The sequence below is a fragment of the Neospora caninum genome, chromosome Ia (genome assembly GCF_000208865.1).
Source record: "Neospora caninum Liverpool complete genome, chromosome Ia".
NCBI lineage: Eukaryota > Apicomplexa > Conoidasida > Eucoccidiorida > Sarcocystidae > Neospora > Neospora caninum.
Genome location: NC_018385.1, coordinates 209,325 through 229,609, shown reverse-complemented (window position 1 = coordinate 229,609; position 20,285 = coordinate 209,325). Strand labels below are relative to the sequence as shown.

The 20,285-nt window shown below is 63.5% G+C and overlaps 2 protein-coding genes across 2 annotated transcripts; one reads left to right on the top strand and one right to left on the bottom strand.

The window, feature by feature from the left end:
• Nucleotides 1-952: 952 nt before the first annotated feature.
• NCLIV_000230 (conserved hypothetical protein) lies at nucleotides 953-9,070 on the top strand (the record flags this gene model as incomplete). Its single annotated transcript, XM_003879511.1, has 1 exon — nucleotides 953-9,070. One exon carries the CDS (start codon nucleotides 953-955, stop codon nucleotides 9,068-9,070), a length of 8,118 nt encoding a protein of 2,705 aa, XP_003879560.1.
• A 4,927-nt stretch (nucleotides 9,071-13,997) lies between these two features.
• NCLIV_000220 (putative pyruvate dehydrogenase (lipoamide) kinase) lies at nucleotides 13,998-17,226 on the bottom strand (the record flags this gene model as incomplete). Its single annotated transcript, XM_003879510.1, has 2 exons — nucleotides 13,998-14,220; nucleotides 14,531-17,226. The coding sequence occupies 2 exons, from the start codon at nucleotides 17,224-17,226 to the stop codon at nucleotides 13,998-14,000; spliced, it is 2,919 nt and encodes a 972-aa protein (XP_003879559.1).
• Nucleotides 17,227-20,285: the final 3,059 nt, after the last annotated feature.

The window sequence follows — 20,285 nt, the reverse complement described above, 5'->3', positions numbered from 1 at the left end:
CGTTTCTTACCTGGATCCGAACGCGCTCCTGTGAAAACCGAGATCTCCCCCACCGGGGCCGACGGCCCGCTTTGTCGTCGGGGGCGTCGTGCGGCGACGGAGAAACGATGCATGCAAGACAGCAAGCTCTAACGGGGCCGTGAAGTCGCGGAACGTAGGCGTTTTCGCCTTTCCGGGGAACCCCCTGGCGGGTTGGTTCTCTTCCGCTCGCAGCCGAAAAGCACGTACATCCATTCTCCTCTCCCTTTTGAGGTCCCACCTGGTCTTCATCCTCCTATCTCCCCCGCTACCCGTTCTCGCTCCCCTCACTTGTGCTGTTCCCAACTTTCTTTCCTCTCGTGTTTCCGGGCGAACCCCACTCTGACTCTTCGCCTCCACGCACTGCGCCGCTTCCGCCGGTGCCTCGGGAACCCACTGGTACCTCCAGCTTCTTTTCCTGAAGACGTTGGTGAGGGCGAGTTCCGCCGTCTCTTTGCTTCGTCCACTTCTCTCGTGGGCGCTTGCGCAGCCGTCTTTCTTTGCTGTTTTTTCTCGGAAGTTCTCGCGGGCTGCGGAGTGCGCCTCTCTGGTGTTTTCCTGTTCCGCGCGCTCCACGCCGGTTCCGCTCCTTCTTCAGACCCCGTTGCAGTCCCCAGCTTCCCCCCCCCCCCCCTCCCCCCCGATTTTGAGACTCGCGCCCCGCAAGCGACCGCTCCTTTCCAAGGTCTGTCTCTCTCCTCTTACGCTTCGCGCTTTCGTGCACACGCCTTTCCACGCGTGGCGCTAAACCCCCCCCCCCCGCGTGCGCCTCAAAAGTCGCTCTTTTCTCGCGCAGATCGGTTCTCCGGATCGCAAGCGCGCGTTCTTTCGCGTCTCGCGCACGTTGTTTCGCACTGCGCCCGTCGCCCGAGACAGCGAGGCGGACCGGGAGGCAACAGCCAGAGCGTTTTCGTGTTTTTTTGTCTCAAATGGAATGAGTGGAATTTCAGCTGGCGACGAAGGGGCGGGGTGCACCCCTTTGCGCCCCGCTTCTCAGGACACCCGCGAGTCTTCTCCCGATACCTCTTCTCCCGATACCTCTTCTCCCGATACCTCTTCTCCCGATACCTCCTCTCCCGAGACTTCTCCCGATACCTCTTCTCCCGATACCTCCTCTCCCGAGACTTCTCCCGATACCTCCTCTCCCGATACCTCTCCCGAGACTTCTCCCGATACCTCTCCCGAGACGTCTCGGTCGCTCTCGGCCCCGCACGCGCCGCGCCTCGCCTCCCGCGCCGAGGCGTCGTCCTCGTCTGCGCCGTCCTCTTCGCTCTTCGGCTCGGCCTCCGCGAGAGGCGGCCTGGGCGACGCTGAGGCGAGCGAGCGGGCTGAAAAACCGGCTGTCCCTCCCGCGGAGACAGCTCGGGCGCGGTTCGCCCGCGTCGCCTCGCTGCGCCGGCAGGCCCCGCGCCCCGCAGTCTCTGGCGGCGAAAGGAAAGATGCGTGCGCGGCTCTCGAGCGCGACGAGGATTTCCCCGGCGTCAGACGGGTGACGACCGACTTGCCCATCTCGCCGCTCGCCCGCTACGGAGACAGCGCGGCGGGGACTGTCGGCGTGGGCGGCTTCTTTCTGCGGGGTCGCTGGGCGGGTTCAGGCCGGTTGGGCGAGGCTCGCGGGTTCTCGCCCCGGGAGACAGCCTCGCCCCCCGGCGGGCGTCTCTCGCCCAGCACGCCGCCCAAACCGGCTCGCGGCGACCGGCGGCAGCGCGCGAAGGAGCCACGGGAAGGCGCGCAAACGCCGAGCCTCGCCTCGGGGCGGCCTCGGCTGGGGGACCGTCGCCGCTTCAGCGACTGCAGCGAGTCCAGCACAGTCGCAGATTTCGGGACGGGCACGCCGAGCCTGGTGAGCTCGGGGAGCGTTCTCTGCTCCTCGCCTCGGCGCATGAGCAGCATGAGCGACAGTGTGCCCCGACGCCGCCTGCGGAGCGCGGGCCAGAGTCGCCGCGGCTCTTGGGATGTCTACACACTCGATGACCACAACCTGTTTGAGGGAGCGAGCGAGGAAGAAGACGAAGCGGCGAGCCCAGAGAGGGAAGAGAAGGACCCGTCTGGCGGGCACGCGGAAACGGAAGGCGACGGGGACTCCAAGGAGACAGAGAAAGAAGAACACGACGAGGAGACCGAGGTGAGGCAAGAAGCACCGACGGACGTGGAGGCAACGGTCCTCGTGGACGGGGACGAGAACGAACCGGGCGGAACGGACGCGGATGGGGCGCGGGAGGGAGACAAAGGAGAGCACAATCAGGCAGACGACAGGGGATCAGCCCGTGCTGGAGGCGACGGCAACGCCCACATGTCCGGCTCCCCGCACAACGAGGCCGCACCCTCCAGCATGGGCGCGGAGGACGCCTCGCGAACGCGCACCTCGGACGCGAGTCAGAGCAGAGAGGAGGAACCAGCCGATGCGGGGTCGAGCCCCCGGGGGGATGGGGCGTCGAACTGGGCACCTGTCCAGGTCGCCGAGACGCCTGAGCAGAGAGACTCCGGACTCCCCCAGGTGGACTGCGCCGAGGTCGACGTCGTCCCTGAGGCTGTCTCGGAGGAAGGCCCAGACGAATCTCGCCATCAAGGTGAGAAGGCGTATCTTGACCCTCCCGCGGCCGGTCCTGCGCGCCGTGAGGACGAGAGTGGCGAACGTCTCTTAGGCGCGGAGGCGGAGCCTCGCGACACGCACACGGAGGCGTTGTGGGAACCTCGAGACGCCCCCGTCCAGCGCGCGCCTGTTTCGCACCTGCCTGCTGCGGAGCCGGCGTTCGCAGGCGAGCGGGCCTCGAGGCATGCGCGGGAGTTCTCGGACTTGTGGGGACAGGGCGACGCGCGGATCCTGTTGAATCACGGGAGCTCCGACGTCGTTGCGCGCCTGATGGGGTGGGGCGGGTTGGGCCCGGTCGCGAAGGCACCAGCGGCCGGCCTCCAGTCCCGCTTGCCGCCGTTGCGTCGCCACGGGTCGGCGCATGCACTTCGGTTTCCGGTCGAGGGATCGAGGCCGTCGGGCGAGGGGAGGCGCCCATTTGCGCAGCGGCCGGCGCTCACGACTCGCGTTCCCTCGAAGAAGGAAGAGGAGGAGATGAAGCAGCTGGGACGAGACCTCGCCGCGTTTCTGGTCTCGTCCTTGCCGCTCCTCCAGGATCCAGCGTACACAGCGGCGCTTCGCGCACTTCTCGTCGCCCACCCGATGATGGCGCGCGCGAGTCTCCAGGTGCCGGCCTCGGCACTCGCGAGTTTGAGCCAGAGTCTGGACATTCTTCTGCAGCCTGAGACGGGCCGAGACGCGGGAACGCCCTCGTCCTCGCCGACCTCGGCGTTCGCGTCGTTCTCCTCCTCCCCAGACAGCAACCCTTGGGACTTCACAGCTCAGCCCTGTCCGTTTTCCGAGGCGCCCGAGGGGAGCGCGAGCGGCCGGAGCTTCAGCCAGAGCGGTCTCCCGCCGCACGTGGAGTCGCTGGGCGCGGGCTTGCCTGGCCGAGCGTCGGGACCTTGCGGCGCGCAGAGTTCCTCTCGCCCTGCGGACCCCGCAGCCCAGAGCGGCCTCGGAGCCTGGCGACCTGCGGACGTCCAGACAAGTCTCGCAGTGGCTGGGGGGGACGGCGCCGCGGCCGACACGAGCGCTCGGCACCAGACGCGCCTGTGGATCTCGCGGGCACTCGCGCACGTCTCCGACCTGATCACCGAGCAACAAGATCTGATTTCCCAGGATGTGCTGCAGGCAAACGGCGACGGCGCGGCCGGGGCCCGGGCGCTCTCCGTCCCGAACCACCCTCGGCCAGGAGCCTTCCCCTCCCAGTCGGCCTTCGGCCCCGCGAGCGCCCGCGCACAGGGGACAGTCGACGTGCGACGCACACACGCCTTTGTCTCGTCCGGGAATGCACAGAGCGCCGCAGGCGCACACACAGCCTACGGTGCGACCGACGGTGCTCCCCTGGCAAGCGCCCCAGCGTACCCTTACTCGCATCTGCCGATCTCGCAGGCTGCGGGCGCGCATCCTGCGGGTGCGCATGCGGGACTGTCCTGGGCTCCGCCCAGATCCGCGGGGAACCCCGCGGATGAACTCGTGTCGGTGCGGAACACGGCCGCTGCTTTCGTGTATGGAGCCGCCGACGCAGAGCGGCTGGACGCGCAAGAGGGGGGAGGCGCGCCGCATGCATTCCCGAACTATCCCGCGCCGACCGCAGCCGAGACGAGTTTGCCTGGACATTTGCGACGCGAGGTCGGATATGAGCAGCCTGTGGAGGCTGCGCGTTTCCGCGCGGGTTGCGACCTCGCCAGAGCGAGCGGCGTCGGCGACGGCTCCGGGGTGACACGGCTCGAGAACGTGACGAGAAGGCCCATACCGGGGAAGACGGTTGACTCTCTGCCAAGCGAGAGAAGAAGCCTGGAGTACGGCAGGCCGCTGTCTCTCGACGACAGCCGCCTCGGCCCGGCGCCGTCGCATCTTGGCATCGAAGACCAGCACGCGTACAACAGGGCGATGGAGCGCAACCTTCGCCTGGCCCTGTTGCTGCCGTGGGCAACCCAGAATCCTGAGCCTTCCGTCGCGGCATTTCGCGCTGTCCCTCTTGGGCCCGTGGCCTCGGAGCCGACCGCGCTCCCCCTGAACGGCGACGCGCACCGGGAGGATCTGCCGTCGACGGGGCCAGGAGTCTACGGGTCCGCTGGCGGCGTCGGACGTCAAACCGGCGATCAGGTCGCCGCGAGGTCCGAAGTCGCCTTCCGTCCGCTGCTGGAGCCGGGGCTACTTGCGCCTGGAGGTGAGACGCATGCTAGGCGCGAGATGCTCCTGAACGAGGCTCCACGGCCTCCGGCATTTGCCCATGCCAATGCGAGCGCGTTCCCCGCACTAAGCTCAACTCGGCAGTTCGCGCAGGGCGCAGTACCGCCGGCGAGCGGCCACGCCGGCCTCGCGCAGCCTGCGTGGGAGCGCCAGGAGCCGGATCTGAGGAGCGACGAGCGCGCGGCAGTCGAGAGGTGGGTGCGCGACGCTCCGACGCTGGCCGAGCCGAGGGCGCGGGAACGGGAGACCCCAGCGAGAGTCACGGAGCGCGTGCGGGTGCTTGAGTTGGTGGGCCAGCTCCAGTACCACGTGGGGCGAATCGCGGCGTCGATCTCGAAGGTCCAACCAGTCTCCCAGGCGCTGTGTGCACAGGCGGCGCACGCGGCGCGAGCGCTGAAGACCAGCGCGAAGGGTGCGAGGGGAAACGAGGCGGCGTTCGCAGCGGAGTTCGCGGCACAGGAGCCGCGGAGCAACCCGGACGCACAAGACCGTTGCCCGGTCTCTCACTCCCTCGCACGTCTCCCGGAACGCGCGCTGCATGCGTTTTCCCAAGGCGCGACTGTGTCTGACGAGCTGCCGGGGACGGGCGGCGTGCCGTTCCGCGCAGCGGCCGCGGCCGAGGCACGCAGAGGGGAGGGAGGGGACGGGACAGCATACGAACTGCATGCGCTCGACCAGCGACAGTGTGAAAGGTTGCACACCTTGGCCTTGGCCGAGTATGCGAAGCTGGTGCGGTCAGACGCTCCGGGTGCCGAGGCGTTCCCCCCGCGCGTCGCGCCTTCGGGCCTGGAGATGTTTCAGAGAGCGTCGGGTGCGAGACACGTCGGCTCTGAAGTCGACGCGTCTCGCGTTCAAGTGTCTGTTCGTGCTCACAGGTCGTTCCCGTCGGGGCCCATCACTTCGGAAGAGATTGCGGCGCTCGCTCGGGGAAGCGACAACGCCGCTTCGCTGTGGGTACACCCGGGACCTGGCAGGGCGTTCTGCGACGCCCCGCCACAGCACGCGGCTGTCTGTGGCTTCGGCCCTCATGCGCCCAGAGACGCGTTCCGCCCTGCTCTCGCTAGCGCGCAAGCGCGGTACGTGGCGCCGCGCACGGACGAGAGGCCGAAAGAGGTTACGCGCGACAACAATGACGCGAGCGAGGCGAAGGCCCTGCTGCGGCTGATCCCCGACCTGTACACGCGCCATCCACCGGCCCTTGGGCTCCTCCTCCACGACTCGGTTCTCCCCGTTTTCTTTCCGTTGCATGTGGCGGAAGTCGCAGCCCTCGCGGCCTTGGTGCTCCAGCAGCCGCCGCGAGTCGCCGCAGTTCTGGACGAGGCGTGTCTCTTCGCCGTCGTGGTGTCTCGGGCCGAGAAGGCGAAGCTTAAACGCATGTGCGCGTGCGAGACGTCAGCCGCTCCAGCGCGAAGCGGCGACCCCTGCAGACGGGAGCGCGGCGCAGAGCGCACAGAGGCACACGGGGCTGGGGGCGCAGCGACAACGGCGTGCGTGTCCAGCGGTGTCGGAGACCGATCCTCCAAACTGTGGGGAGCGCCGGAGGCGCGCGAGTGTCCGCTGGAGAACGGAACGGCGTGTCCCGTGGGAGACGAGCCGCGCGAGAAGCGAGAAGATCTCTGCGGGGTGCGAGGTGAGAAAGCGGCTGCAACTTGGACATGCCCGAGAAGCCCCTGGCGGGCGTCTGAGGGCGAGACGGTGACGAGGTGGGATGAAGCGACTCTGACAGAAGGCGTCGAGGCGGAACAGGCTGTCTTCTCGGGCACTGGCCATCCCTCTGGAGGACCAGGCGCCGCGAATGCTCGAGAGACTTGCGTCTCCGCCTCGCTTGCGGTCGACGCGTGTCTCTCTGGCGAGGGGTCGGAGACTCTCGACCCCACAGAGTTTGGCCTGGACGCGCCTGTTCCCGAGTGGGGCGACGCACGTCGCCCGTTGTCGAGCCCTGTCGCGGGGGCTCAACTCGCTGTCTCCGCCGAGGCAGAGAGTCGGAGACACCGGGACACGGCACGGCAGTTCGCACCTCGCATCTACTCCTCTTCGGCCCCGCCGTTCCAGAGGGCATCTTACGCAGTGCAGTCCTTCCGCCCTGCGCGTTCGGAGAGGCCTCGTGCGCCGCCCACCGCTGGGGCGCCTCATTTTGGTTGCGGAGCTCGCGAGGAGGCGGCGCGGCCGGTTGGCGAGTGGGAGACGGAAGGCCGAGAAGAGCTCGAGCTCGAGGAGTTGTCTCCGTCGCAGGACACCGAGTGTCGCGAGTTCGCAGGTATGCATGCCGCCTGCGTCGTCACCCACGAGGGAGACGCGACACATGCCTACAGAGGAGTGTCGGGCGCCGAGGGCGATGCGGATGCGCCAGGGAGACTGTGTGTGGAGACGGACGAGCCTTGGCGCGCGGAGTCCTCCCGTTCCCCCTCACTTCCCACGTCCTGCGCCACATACGGCGTTTCAAGAGGCGAGACTTCAGCTTCCGATGCTCAGTCGGCGCGCGGCCTGTACAGGGATTTGTGGCGACTCTTTGCGGGACAGCACCTGCCGTCGGTGTCGATCCGAGAGTACGTGTTGCGCCTCCAGCGGTTTTCCCAAATCTCCGCCCACGAGGCGTTGATTGCTTTCGTCTTGATCTCACGGGTTCTCACCCGCCATCCGCATCTCCCGTTCTGCGCTCGGAACGCGCACCGCCTCCTCCTCACGGCCTTCATGACGGTCACCAAAGCGCACTCCGACCGGTTCTACACGAACGGATTGTGGGCCAAGTTTGGGGGCATCTCCGTCGGGGAGTTGAATCGTCTCGAGCACGCGTTTCTCCTGCTGCTCGACCACCGGTGCCTCGTCACGCTCGACGAATTCTGCGCCGCCTTCTGCCTCGTGAAGGAAGTCTCCAGCGCCTTCCCTGTGGACTTGGTACGCGCCGTCGCAGCGGAGACGCAGGCACCTGGAATGCCCGAGTCGAACCTGCGACTCAAGAGAGGCCACGAGACGCCTGCATGCGCCGAGGCCCCGCCCAGCAACCCTTTCGCCTTAGGCCCGAGCGCGAACCCAGCGGCGACTGCGCGGCCCCGCGCGTATCCGGAGGCGTTTGCCTGTTCGCGCTGTGGGTTCACCTCCTGTGCATGTGGGGTGTCGTGGAATGGATCCTCTCGCCCTTCCGTAGAACGCGCGTTCTTGCCAGGGTGTGGAGGCGGACGTGCGCGAGCGGCCTCGGAGTGGGACGTACCTGGCGGGCGAGAAGACCTCGGCGCTTCGTCGTCGATAGAGCGCGGCTGGCGCGCGTCTCTCAGTGGAACGACGGCTCGGGCGGAACGCGTCGGAGACGCCGTGTCCGCGCTGGGATCTGTGAACCCCGAACGCGTCGGAGACGCCGTGTCCGCGCTGGGATCTGTGAACCCCGAACGCGTCGGAGACGCCGTGTCCGCGCTGGGATCTGTGAACCCCGAACGCGAGGGGGTCTGGGACACAGCGCACCGAGGGCAGTCTGGAGACTCTGTGAGCTGTTTTGCCGCACGAGGCGCGGGAGGACCGGCTGTGCGCGTCGCTTCGGGGCATCTCGGACTTCCAGTTGAGCCGACCCCGTCGCGGGTTTTGGAAGAAGCCCTCTGGAGGGTGTCGCGAGGAGAGCCGCTTCCGGAGCGCCTCTGGTCGTCTGCCGACTCGGGTGCAAAACCTAACGGCGCGCGCTGTGGCGAAATCGAAGAGACAGGGACCGTCTGGGGGGACTACCAGGCGCAGCCGCCCGTTGCCGATGGGCATCGACCGGCGGGCGGGTCCGAGATCTGCGGTGACTCTGGAGCCGTGCGCGGCCGCGGGTCTCGCCAGGAGTCCGATGTGGCCCCAGGCGAACACGTCGGCGTACCAGACGCGTTGGAGGCTGCATGCAGGGATGCAGTGGACCCCGAGTTTTACGAGCGCCTGCTGGTGCTGAGGACATTCCCATTCTCGTTCCTGAATGCGCAGATTCAGAGACGAGAGCGGCAACGTGGAGCGCGCGACGGCCTCGGAGCGCAGGGAGGGGGGCCTGGACCGGAGACGATGCGGGACGGCTCAGACGCGGCTGGGTTGTGGGTTTCCCAGCCGTCGCGTGGCGTTGAAAGCGACCGGTTTCCGGGGGACCGACAAGCGACTGTGGGCACGCGCCCTGGATACGATCGGAACCCGAGGCACGAAACCTACGAAGACAGGTTCCGACACTTTGAGAAGTTCCTGACACCAGGCGACTGGCTGTTGATGGAAAACCCACTGGCAAATTTACTCTTCTGCCCTCATCCAGCAGTCGAGAAGATGTGCGGTTAGGCGACCTCTCGCCGCGCGTCCTTTTCAGCCTCCCGGAAATGAGCCTCTGGGCCCGAGAACTGACAGGCAGCACTGCGGCGCCGTCGCCTCTGTGTGTGCGGTGGCGATCCATGGAATCTCGACGCAGAGAGTGCGAAAGCTCGTCTCAGAGGCCGCAACACATTTTGTATATAAAGACGATCTCTCGGCGCACACGAGGCGGCTGTGTCTTGAGCAGCAGCGTAGGAGATTGAAGTTTGGAAGCGTTTGGTGGGTCCGGAAAGGAGTCGTTGAGTGCGCATAAACCGTATGTATATATGGTCGCCGGGAGAGGGGTTGGTGCGCGCGCCCGAGAAGATCACATTTTTCCGTTCTGTATATGGAAACCCCTGGCTGCCAGGGGCAAAACAAGGTTCACGTCGAGACTTCGATTCCGGCCCAAGTTACTAGCATCACTCGAGTCGAAATCCATTTGAGTGTATTCGTATGTGTGTCATCGACGTCTCTCTGTCGACATTTTGTATGCGTATATATTCGCGTGTGGTTGTGTGTCACCGGCGCGCGTATATGTAGCGAAGCGTATATTAGTATGTTCACATGTGTGTCACATAGCATTCGCGTGGAGATCTGCAGTGGTTGTGGAGTGCGTGGCAGCGGCTCGGGAGCCGGGTGTTTGGTCTTTTTGTCTCGATTTTTTTCGTACCGATGCATGGATTTTTCTGGTTCCATCGCTGCGTGCGCGGGTAAACCTGTGCGGAGGGCCAGCCGTGCGTGAGTGATGCACCAAGGACAGCGCTTGGACTGTGCGACGTTGCGTAGCCGACTGCTTTCCGTTTGCACTGCGAAAGTCAAAAGCAGGGCTGGGTTCAGGTAGGGAGGCAGCTTTCGATCTGTAGGTCTCGAGGGGAGAGGGCGGCGCGGCAAGTCTCTTTCTGGCGTGGATCCCAAGTGTGTTGTGTGTGTGTGTGGGGGGTGGGGGGGGGAGGGGAGGCCAGTGTGGAAGATTCCGCTAAACGTCGCCAAGCGTGTGTGTCTCGCGTTTTGGGAAGAAACACGATGATCCGTTTCAGGTCCCGGCAGGGAAGTAGGAAAGATCGGTGACATCTTCCATCTCTTCTGTCTTCTCTCTATATTTCTTACACATCGCAGCCGGGGCACTTTCTCGAGAAACGGGTTCTCGCATGTGGTCTCTCGCCGGTCCGCCGAGTGTGTCGTGGAGAGACACACCAGGCCAGCGGGACGACCCTTTCGGAGGGAGATGGTCGGCGGTTTGCTTTGGTCTCTCGTGAGAAGATCGGAAACGTAGACGTGCGTTGGGCCTCAAACGATTTTGGTACGCGTAAGAACCCTTCTGTGCAAACCTGCCGCGCGCGGGCTCGACGACACACATCCGCACAGCTCGCGAGAAACTCCGGCTGGCGCGGAGACACTTCACAGGCGAAACGAGAGGCCTTCCTCGCCCGTCCTCACCGTTCCTCACTGCTTCTTTGCTCGACTCTTTTTGGAAACGTAGACGCGGCTTGTTGCACACGTAAGAAAAAACGCGTTTCCGAGCGCTCATCCACTTCCCTGAAGACGACGCGAGCGGCTCCACACGAAATAGACTCATGGACAAACAGTCAGCGGTAGATATCAGGCGTGACCCGCCGCCGAGGTGCGTTGCGTCACATGCGAATTCTCTACGTTGTCGCGAGAGTCGAGCTTGGTCGATCGGGGAAAGAGCGTACGCGCGCACTACACACAGGTTTCTCACTTGTGCCTAAAATGCCATCGCGGTCTCTACCGTCCTTCTTTTCGTTTTCCCGTGTGATCTCTTCTTCCTTGTCGAGCTCGTCGTTCGCACCGAGGCATCGGCCTTGGCCTCTCGGCCTTTTTTCCACGCGCGGCGCAGAAACGCGACGTATTTACAGGGCGGCGCGAGGCACACGCACTGCCGTGCCGGAGCCTCGTCAACTTTCGTTTTCTCACCGTGCCTCTCTCTTCCCAGAACTCGGCTCTTCTCCGTGCGCAAATCCAGCACTTTTTTCAGCTGTCAAAGGCAGAGTCCAGTGCGGTGGTGGTGTACAGCAATCCTCGAGAACTTGGTTGTCTCTCTATCTCGTAACAGGAGTCATATTCAGGATCGTACGTGCTAAAATGTCTCTTTCTATTCGAGTTACGGTTCAGGGTCGCGGATCATTTTTGCTGCGGGTGCACGCACGAGCACCTTCGCTGAAGAAGCTGCTGACAACGCGAGGCGTGTGTATGCGATTCGCGTGAACCGTCCTCTGTCCATTTTTATACTCCGTGCGTTGCAGGGGAAAACGTGACCGTTCCCTCACGCCAAACCAGTCACAAGCACCATTGAGATCCCTTATTTCGCCCGAGTGCACACACTCTCGTGGAGCCCCTCGTCTAGCTGTTTGATTCGGATACCTCCACTCCTGCGTCACGGCGGCGTGCGCGCCGCAGAGGAGAAAAAACACAAACGGGGAGACGGACAAGCAATTGCGCCAGGGGTTCTCCGTCCCTGTTCGATCTCTGGTTCTCAAGAGCGCAGGCGGTGGTGCTCGTATTCGTCGTGGATCACCTAAAAAATCAAAGCGTTGCCTTTTTTCTGTTTTCACTGGAGTGCCCGTGCACACTTTGATCGACAGACACACCACCCTAATCTACACGCATGCGTAGCGATATGAACGTGCACACACACTTGTGGGCGCAGACACAAATGGACTTGCAAAATACGTACGTAAAAGTGTACTCGTCCTTGAAAACGTCTCCCCAAACGCCTGCCAAAAGAAGAGAGTCTCTCCCAGTTCTCCGAAACAGGGTTCGACACAAGACCACGCTTGCCACGGAGCCTGTGCGACATAATACGACATGCACGGGCTCCCATCTACCTATCCGTCTCTCTGAAGACGCACGAGTGCACAAGTTTGAGAATAAAAGGTCAGCCGCCTGAGCTCTCAAGGCTCTTCACACTGAGACCGCTACGTCCACACAGGAAATGTAAAGAAGCGCGTGTCCATGGGTTTTCCGAGGCACACGAGTCTACAACTATCGCGCGCGTTGCGTGAGGAGGGCGTCTTCTTCGCGGTTCAGCCGCGAGAAAAGAGAGACAAAGCTCGCCACGCACCGCGCTCGTTCAAATTCACACACACTGCAACAGAAACGTACCACCCGAAAGGTACAAAAGGGGAACCCCACACACACTGTCTCTTTTTCCGCGCGCGCTCCGCAGGGACGCGGGGATGCCGCAGAGAGACACGGCCCCTTGGTGCGGTGCACACCAGAGCGCGCTGGCGCGAGACAGAGGGCCCCGCCGGGTAAGGCTAACGCCCTGCTTTGAAAAATGCAAGGGAGCAGAAAAAACGACTCCGCCTCAAAAGACGAACTTTCTGACTATTTAGGCGTGCGCCTGGGCAGTGTATGTACACGGGAGGAGTCACACCCAGGCCGCCACTCAAATGCGGGCTCGGCGCTTCAGCTTCGCCGTGCCAGTCCCCCGCAGTTTTCCCGCGCATGTTTCTCCGGCCCCGTCGCCGTTCCGCGTGGAATCTTTTTCGGCGACCGCCAGACTGGGAACGCTCCTGAGGCGCCGTCGCCACATGCGATCGATCTCGAGCGCGGCCGCTCTTCCACGAAAAGCGTCGCGCGTGCGAAACTCAAAAGACAGTCTGTCAAAGAGCGAAAAATACTGAAGGCCCCCTCTCGAGAGGCGTTTCTTGAAAACCTCTGCTCTCGCACGCGCAGATTCTTCGAACGACCGCGCACGCGGTTCGAGGTTTTCCTTCTCGAGCGTGGAATTGCCTTGTTTGCACAAAACGGCGCGAGAACACACATCACAGTCTCGCGAGTGTCGACCTCTCTGGCATGCAAGGTGCGAAACGTTGCGCGACGCACTCGCGGGAAACGCGGCGAACGTCCACGTCTCCAGCTCGACGCCAGCAGCGAAAATGTACTCCCGAGACGAGGCGTTTCCGTGCGACTGCAAAACGCGCGAGGTCCCAGGGGCGACCGGCACATCCAGGCGTCACCTTTTCATGCACGTTCCCTCTCTCCTCTCTCCATCGGGTGTTAGGACGAAACCATGACGCGCAGGAAAGCAACAGGGGAGTGTTTCCGACCGGAAAATCCAGGGCGATCCCTCGCCCCTCTATCTCGGTCGCCCCACGCCCTCTGGTTCCCGCTCTCTAGAGAAGGCGTCGAAACAAGATCCGGCGTGGCCTTCTCCATTGTCGATTTCTGACAAGACACTCCTCCACAGCCGCGGTTTCCCCGACTCTGAGCCATCCGGTTCAGACTACTGTCCGGTTGAGCTGTAGAGACGCTAGCAAAAAAGAGACGAGGAACGCGGACGCACATGGCGTGGACTCTTCGTTCTGCATCCCCAATTCTGTGAAAAAACGTGGCCGTTCAGCCGTGCACATCACGCGCAGGTCAGCGGAGAACGAGACGTCACGTCGGAAACTCGGTCTCAGAGCGGCGTTCCTTCATGGAAGACATGGCGCTCGAACCCCCCGCCTTGCGTCGAGACACACGCGTCGCCAATACCAACGCGCTTCTTTGACGCGACTTCGATGGCCATAGTCGAAAAGTGCGGGCGCCCATTTCTCTCGCGCGTCTTCTCTCTGCCTCTGGGCAACCAAAGGCGTTCCTGTTGCACTCTCCGTGCCGATTTCGTGACGCACACACAAGGTCGGAGACTCTGCAGGAAATGCAGGGCTCCAGAGCGTCTCTCGACGCCAAAAAGGTCTCTCCTTTCGGTTCCCACATGCGTCTCCTCCCTTTTGAGTCCTTGATTCTGCGCCTCTCTCGCTCCCGAGAAGGCGAGGAGCCCCCGGTTCAGGCTTCTCTTTTTGCGCGGCCCCGTTGCGCGTCTCTCCACCGTCTCTCCAACAAACGCCGAGACTCACAGCATCCAGAAAGAAAACTTCGCAACGCCCCGAGTCCCCACGCTCACTTGCGCCTAGACGAGCTGCGAGAACGCCGAGGGTAGCGAACCCACGCCGCGGGCCTTCACAACCATCGGGGGCGGCGTGGAGGCGAGCATCGAGGTCGTCTCCGCGCACGAGAGGGGCTGTACGTGCAGACCGTCCAGCAGTTCCCGGTGGTTTCTGCCGTGCGTCTTCAAGGCTTCGTTTCGGAATTCTTGCAAGTTAGACAAACACATGTACGCGCACGTGCCGACCCTGCAGGCAGCACACTCAACAGAAAACGTCGCTTGAAAAGAACGACGTCGGAATGCCCCCAAAACGCGGCACACACACACACACTCCTCAGACTCTGAGATGCACGTCCGCCCCTGCATGTTCGTCTCTCCAGCAAAGCGGAAACTCGACGACTGGCCGCGCTGGCCTGCTTTCCCCCCCCCCTCCCCCCAAACCACCGGCGTACACCACTCCCCCTTCATCAGACGGGTCGTTGTCTCCCCGTGTCTCACGTTCGCGGGGCTACACGCGCACGACGCGAACACGCGCGGGAGCACTCCTCCGCTCTTACCCTTGGGCAGATTCCATGAAGATGTCGCCACCCAGACTCTGCGCATGGACTCGACTCATTGGCAGCCCGACTCCGCAGCCTGCGAGGACGGGGACGGCTTCGTCGGACTCTCCGTTGCGCACGGCGACGCCCTTTGTACTTTTCTCGTGCGCGGTCGAGTAGGCGAAGGACCAGATCTTGGCGAGTTCCTCGGCGCCCAGACCCCGGCCGGAGTCTTCGATTTGAATCACGAGACTGCCGAGCACCTTTACCATGTTCACTTTCACGGACGACGGCGCGTTCTCTTCCAGCACGACGACGCGCGTGTGCCCAGTTCGCGTCTCGCCCGCCGAGTTGCGCTCCACTACGCACTCCAGCTGGCGTCCCGGCAGTTTCCTCAAGCGCCTGGACCGGCCAAGCGTCACGAGGCGCCAGGGAGCGCGAACGGCGAGGCTTCCCTGAGAGAGCGACGCGTTCGAGAGCGAACTGCACGTGCTCCGCCACGTGCTGCCGCCTTCTTCACGAGGTCCCACGCGGTCGCCAGAGGGCTGCGACGCGCGCGGAGCCGCCGCCCACGCGTCGACGGACGCCCGCATGGCGTTCTTCACCAGTTCAAAGATCCCGCTATACGCGTACGACGAGAAACACGGGAACCGGACGGTTCCGGGGAGACCCGGTTCCCGCGGGGATTCGCCGAGCGGCGAAGCCGGCAGCGAGGAGGAAGGCGAGGACACCGGCGACTGAGCGCCCGTCTTGGCGCTCGCGGCCGAAGGAGTCGCCAGCCAGGGAGGACGGCGCTCGGCCGAGTCGGTCCCGAGGGCCGCTTCCGATCCGTCTGCGCGCCCCGCGGGAGACGCCGAGGAGCTCCAGCCCACGGAGGAGGGGCCCTCGGAGCGGGCTGCCGCGAGGAGGAAGGCCTTGAGTTCTTGGTCCACGCTGCGCAGCTCGGAGATGTAGATTTCGACAGGCGGGGCGACTCCCAGATGGTGCAACGAGAGTTCCTGCGCGTCGAGCGCTGCGCGGCAAATGAGGTGTTCGACAGCCACGTGGGACGAGAGGATCGCTCCGCAGTCTCGCCCCTCGACGGCGGTCAAGAAGTGTTCGCGCTGGAGCTCGGCGGCCACGCGGCAGCTGAAGAAGGCGTGAAGGAAATGGTCCACGAACTCGCGAATCCGCTCCGGGCGGGTCTCGCCCGCTTCCCCGCGACAGAGCTCCGCCACCAACTCCGCCATCCCCTCGAGAAGATCTGGACCGACCTGGCTCTGGAGCGCCTTGACCGCCTGCAGCTGCTCGGCGACCCGCCGCAGGATCGCCCGCGGGTCTCGCGTTTCCTTCGAGACCGGCGCGACTGCAGGTCTCGCCGCAAACCCCCCGCCGCTCGAAGTGCCTGAGAAGGATCTCACCAGCGGCGTGCTGAAGGCGTCCTCGGGCGGCCAGTCGTCGTCGTCTGCGTTCTCGACCGACTCTTCCCGATGGCGTGTCGCCTCCTCGACGAGCTGCGCGAGCAGTTCCTCTTTGCACCGAGCGACGAGGTCGCAACTCTCCACGTAGATCGCGCGCACCGTCGCGAGGTGACTACACCGCGTGTACAGCTCCGGCCCCACGAGGCTCTGGAGCGCGTCGAGCTGCTGAATGCGCTGGAGGTACCGCTCCGGGAGGACTTCGACGGCGAGGAAGGCTGCCTCGTAGACGTCTTGCAGCTGCAGCAGCTGAGCCAGGTACGGCGCCGGCGGGGCCGGAAAAAGCGCCTGGGCGACATGCCGGGAGGCGTGCCCCGCGCCGCCGGAATGCCCCATCAGCTCGGCGAGCGGGACGCGCGTCTTCCAGCTCGCGTCTCCAGGCGGCGCTGCCTGCGCAGCTGGGCCTTCGCCGTCCTCGGAGAGGAGACTCGGGGACGCGCTGTCGTCGGCGCAGAGGGACAGCGCGCAGTCGCCCCGGTCCGAGAAGCCTGTCGAGGCAGAGTCTCCAAACGGCGATGTCAACTGAGACGCGTGCGTCGCAGGCGTCTCGCGGTCGGCTTTGTCCAGCGCCTTCGATCCGCACGGGGCCTGGACGGGAAGTTTCAGGGCCTCGCACGCGTCGCCGCGCCCCGCGTCCAGAGACCCCCCCGGCGCGTGCTCCTCTCCTCCGCTGCGGAAAGGAGACAGATCTTCCTGAGACGCCGGCGAGACAGTCCGGCGATCGAAACCCCCACCGTTCGCGTCCACGTCTGAACCGCTCCGCGCGTCTTCAAAACTGTCTCGGCCCAGCTCCGGCCAGTCCCACGTCTGCCGACACAAACTGGAGATTGACGCGCAGGACCGGAACCGCCACACTTCACAGTCGTTGGAATCCAGGGCCTCGAGCGCGCCGCGCACCTTTCTTTTCCGCGACAGCCAGGAAGGCGACACGAGCGGACTCAGCTCCGCTGCGTGGTCGTTGCTCACGCCGCGAAGCAGGTCGGGACAGCTGCTGCGATGGCTCCGCGCCTGCAACGGGCGGCTGTCGACGGCGCCTCCCAGCAGGTCTGGGCGCGGAGCCCCCGGCGGGACCAGGGAGTTCGGCATCGACAGCAGAAAGCACTCGGCAGGTGAGCTCTCGGGGATCTTTGCTGCCACGGACCGCCGGCGCACCATGGCGGACGCGGCGTCAACCTCGGAACTTTTTGCAGCCGCCGGCGACATGTCTGCGCGGCAGGTGACCGAGTTCCACGGGGGTGCTACCGACGAAGTCACCATCTTGGCTGGATCTTGAAAACCAGACAGAGCGCGACTGCGCAGGAACGCCTGGCGGCGAATTCGAGGGAAACTCGGTTTTCCCGCGGGAAGGTCCGCAAGAGACGCCCCAGCGCGAAGAAGGGCGGGACGAAGAGACACTTGCCGGAAGGCAGATCGATCCTGGGCGGGGAGACGCGAACTCCCGGGACCGAAACGAAAAAGGGGAGAAGCAAATAAACGGCTCCCCGGATTTGCTGTGGGCGTTTTCGGGGCACACCAGCTTTGAAAAGCGGAGGCTGCAACACGCGATGCCAGGAAACAGAATCTACTCCACTGGTGAAACCCAGCCGACATCAGGCGCGCAAAATCAGGAAGGAAACCACGTGAACGAGGCGTGACGCGAGCACCTCAGAGAAAGGCCTCACGTATAGATTCCCGGTCCCCGAACGACGGCGACGGTCCCAGGATGGGGTTTATAGACGCCTCGCGTTCAAAAAGCACGGACACCCGTCCGCCCCTTTACCACACAATTGCGCCGCGTATCGGCGCTATCGCTCTTCGCTGAGAGACCCACCCTCAGCGTTCTCAAAGACAATGTACAGACAACAGAGAAGTCTCTTCGCCGGGAGAAAGCGACGTGAGAATCGAGACACTAACACAAGACACAAATGGTTTCGCGAGAGAACGGCGAGACACCACGTTCTGCGCAAGTTTCCCGTTTCGCAACTGCGAACACGAAGTCTACGGCACGAAACAAAAGGGGAATTCCGACCGCGAATATCTCCGAGAACACACAGCCGGTATACACGAACATGCCAAAGCGAGAGTGACAGGAAAAACGAAGCAGAGACAGGACGAGGGGCGAACGGCTGAGAACAGCGTCGACTGCACTCACTGCGGCGGAACAGCGGCAGCCCGCGCAGTCAGCGCCTTCGCAGAAAGCAGCCGATACAGGTTGGAGCGCGGCAGCACCTACCCATCTTTGCTCGCCGGGAAAACAGACACAGCCGCTCTCTGGAGACGCCCGGGGGAGTCCGTCGCGCACAGGATGGCGCAGCTTCTTGGCAGCTGTGCCACGGTCGAAAAGGGGGTTCCACGAAGTCGAGAATCACTGACGGCGCCAGGTGAACGAGTTCCTTGGAGATGTTTCCAACGCATGTAAGAGCTGCAAAACGGACAGATGTTCTGCACGCCGCCGCACACCGTTTTCCAAACAGAATATACGCCTGCATGCAATGAGGACAGCAACCCGGAACAAATACTGCACATGCCACGGAAGCTGTCGCGGGAGGCGAACCAGTGGGAGGGCTACCTCCGAATTTGCAGAAATGTGTTGCCACAGCGACTGGAGACACGCGAAGGCACGTTCCTGCCGGCCTCGCGCGGCGAAGAGATGCGAAAGACCAGTGTTCGCGGCGCGGCGCACAGGGACAGAGAAGACGTCTCCCCGAGAGAACAAGTCCAGATTGCTGGCGCATCCGACTAAAGAATGGGGTGCCTACAGCCCTCACATTAGACAGGCCAGCCCTCGCAATCAGCAGGGCCGCCCGAGGAGAGGGGGAGTCGCCGACTCAATCTTGTCCAAGGTTCTCGCGGGTCGGCCGGAGTTGAGTGCAGCAGGGAAGCGCGGGAAACGCAGAAGGAACCTTTCGTTCTACGCGCGGCTGTCGTTACACACGTCGGCTGAAAAAATGGAGGCCGAGACCGACACGTCGGGCCGCACAGACGCCGAGGGGCAAAAGAATACAGTGGCGAATATGCAAACACTTCTTCATTAGGCAATGGAGCGAGCAAAGACTGTTTTCACAGCTGCAGGATAGAGCTGAGCAATCTTCGCTCGGTTCTCCTGGTGCTGCTGGACCTGGGCAGATTCGTCGTTGGATGCGCCGTTTTTTTGCCGGGCACAGTCGGGGAAAACGGCGCTGCGGACACCGCAGCACCACCGGACACCAGTCAATTCATTCATCTTAAGAAAAGGGGAAAAGACGAGGCGCAAATGCGAGTCCCAACGAGTCATGGGAATCAAAGAAAGGTGGTCTTCCCCGACAAAAGACAGGAGTGAAGGAGGAGAGGCGTAGGAGAGTTGCAGCTGGGCAGAGAGAGCTACGAACAAACCAGTGCAGCGGGGGGAAGTCCCTGCAGCGAGGACCGCAGAGGAAACAGACTGAGGTACCCCTCAAAAGGAGAGATGCAGAGAGACGGAAGAACTGATTCTAACCGCAGAGTTTCGCCTGCAATCGTGAGGCGTCACCAAGTCGGCAGAAAATGCTTGTCGGTGCCGCGCGGCGATTCTCGTGTAAGCGAAGGTCGCACGCAGTTGGTTCCCAACGGGCACAGTCCCGTTGTCCCAGTTCGTTGATTGGAGAATGGCAGGAGAGACGCACGTGCCTTTACCGCAACGCGTTTGCACCGCAGGGTGGTCCTCGTTTTGGCGAAAAAAATGCAAAAAATGGGACGCACGAAGAGCGCATTCGTCTCCAGTCTCCGTTGCAGTCAGTCTCTGGCGTTATAGGACGACCTGTCCGGCGTTGCCGACAGGAACGGACAGCGACGCGCTGAGCCGGGTGCACGTTGCCCTCTGAATGCATGCAGTGCAGCGGAGGAACCGGCCTGCCGGCGCATCAGGGTTCTTCTCTATCAGCGCAGCTGGCCCACCACGATATTTCCCCGCGTGCGCTTTGTGGCTCTAGCTGGCGAGACGGCAAAGCGGCCGAGAATGCCAGGTCTCCGGCCGTTCATTTTCGCGATTCCCGCTCGCTCTTCACACCGGAAACGCGAAACGTTTTCACGGGAGAAGCTTAGAAGGCTCGAGTTCTTCCGTCGCTGTCGGCCCGTGACAGACATGGGAAATCAGGAGAGGCCCCGTGTTTTATCTGGCATGTGGGTGGCACGAGGAAATTTAGGGATTCAAGTTGCCAGTCGACCTCGCTTTTGCCGGAGGAACGTCGCCGCCAGCTTTTTTGGGACACCCGTTTCATGGGCAACAGAACAGAAAAGTATGCGTTGAGCAGGCCGCCAAGCTGCGGCAGGATTGACACGGCCGTTACACAGGGGGGGGGGGGGGAACTGCCTTCTGCCCT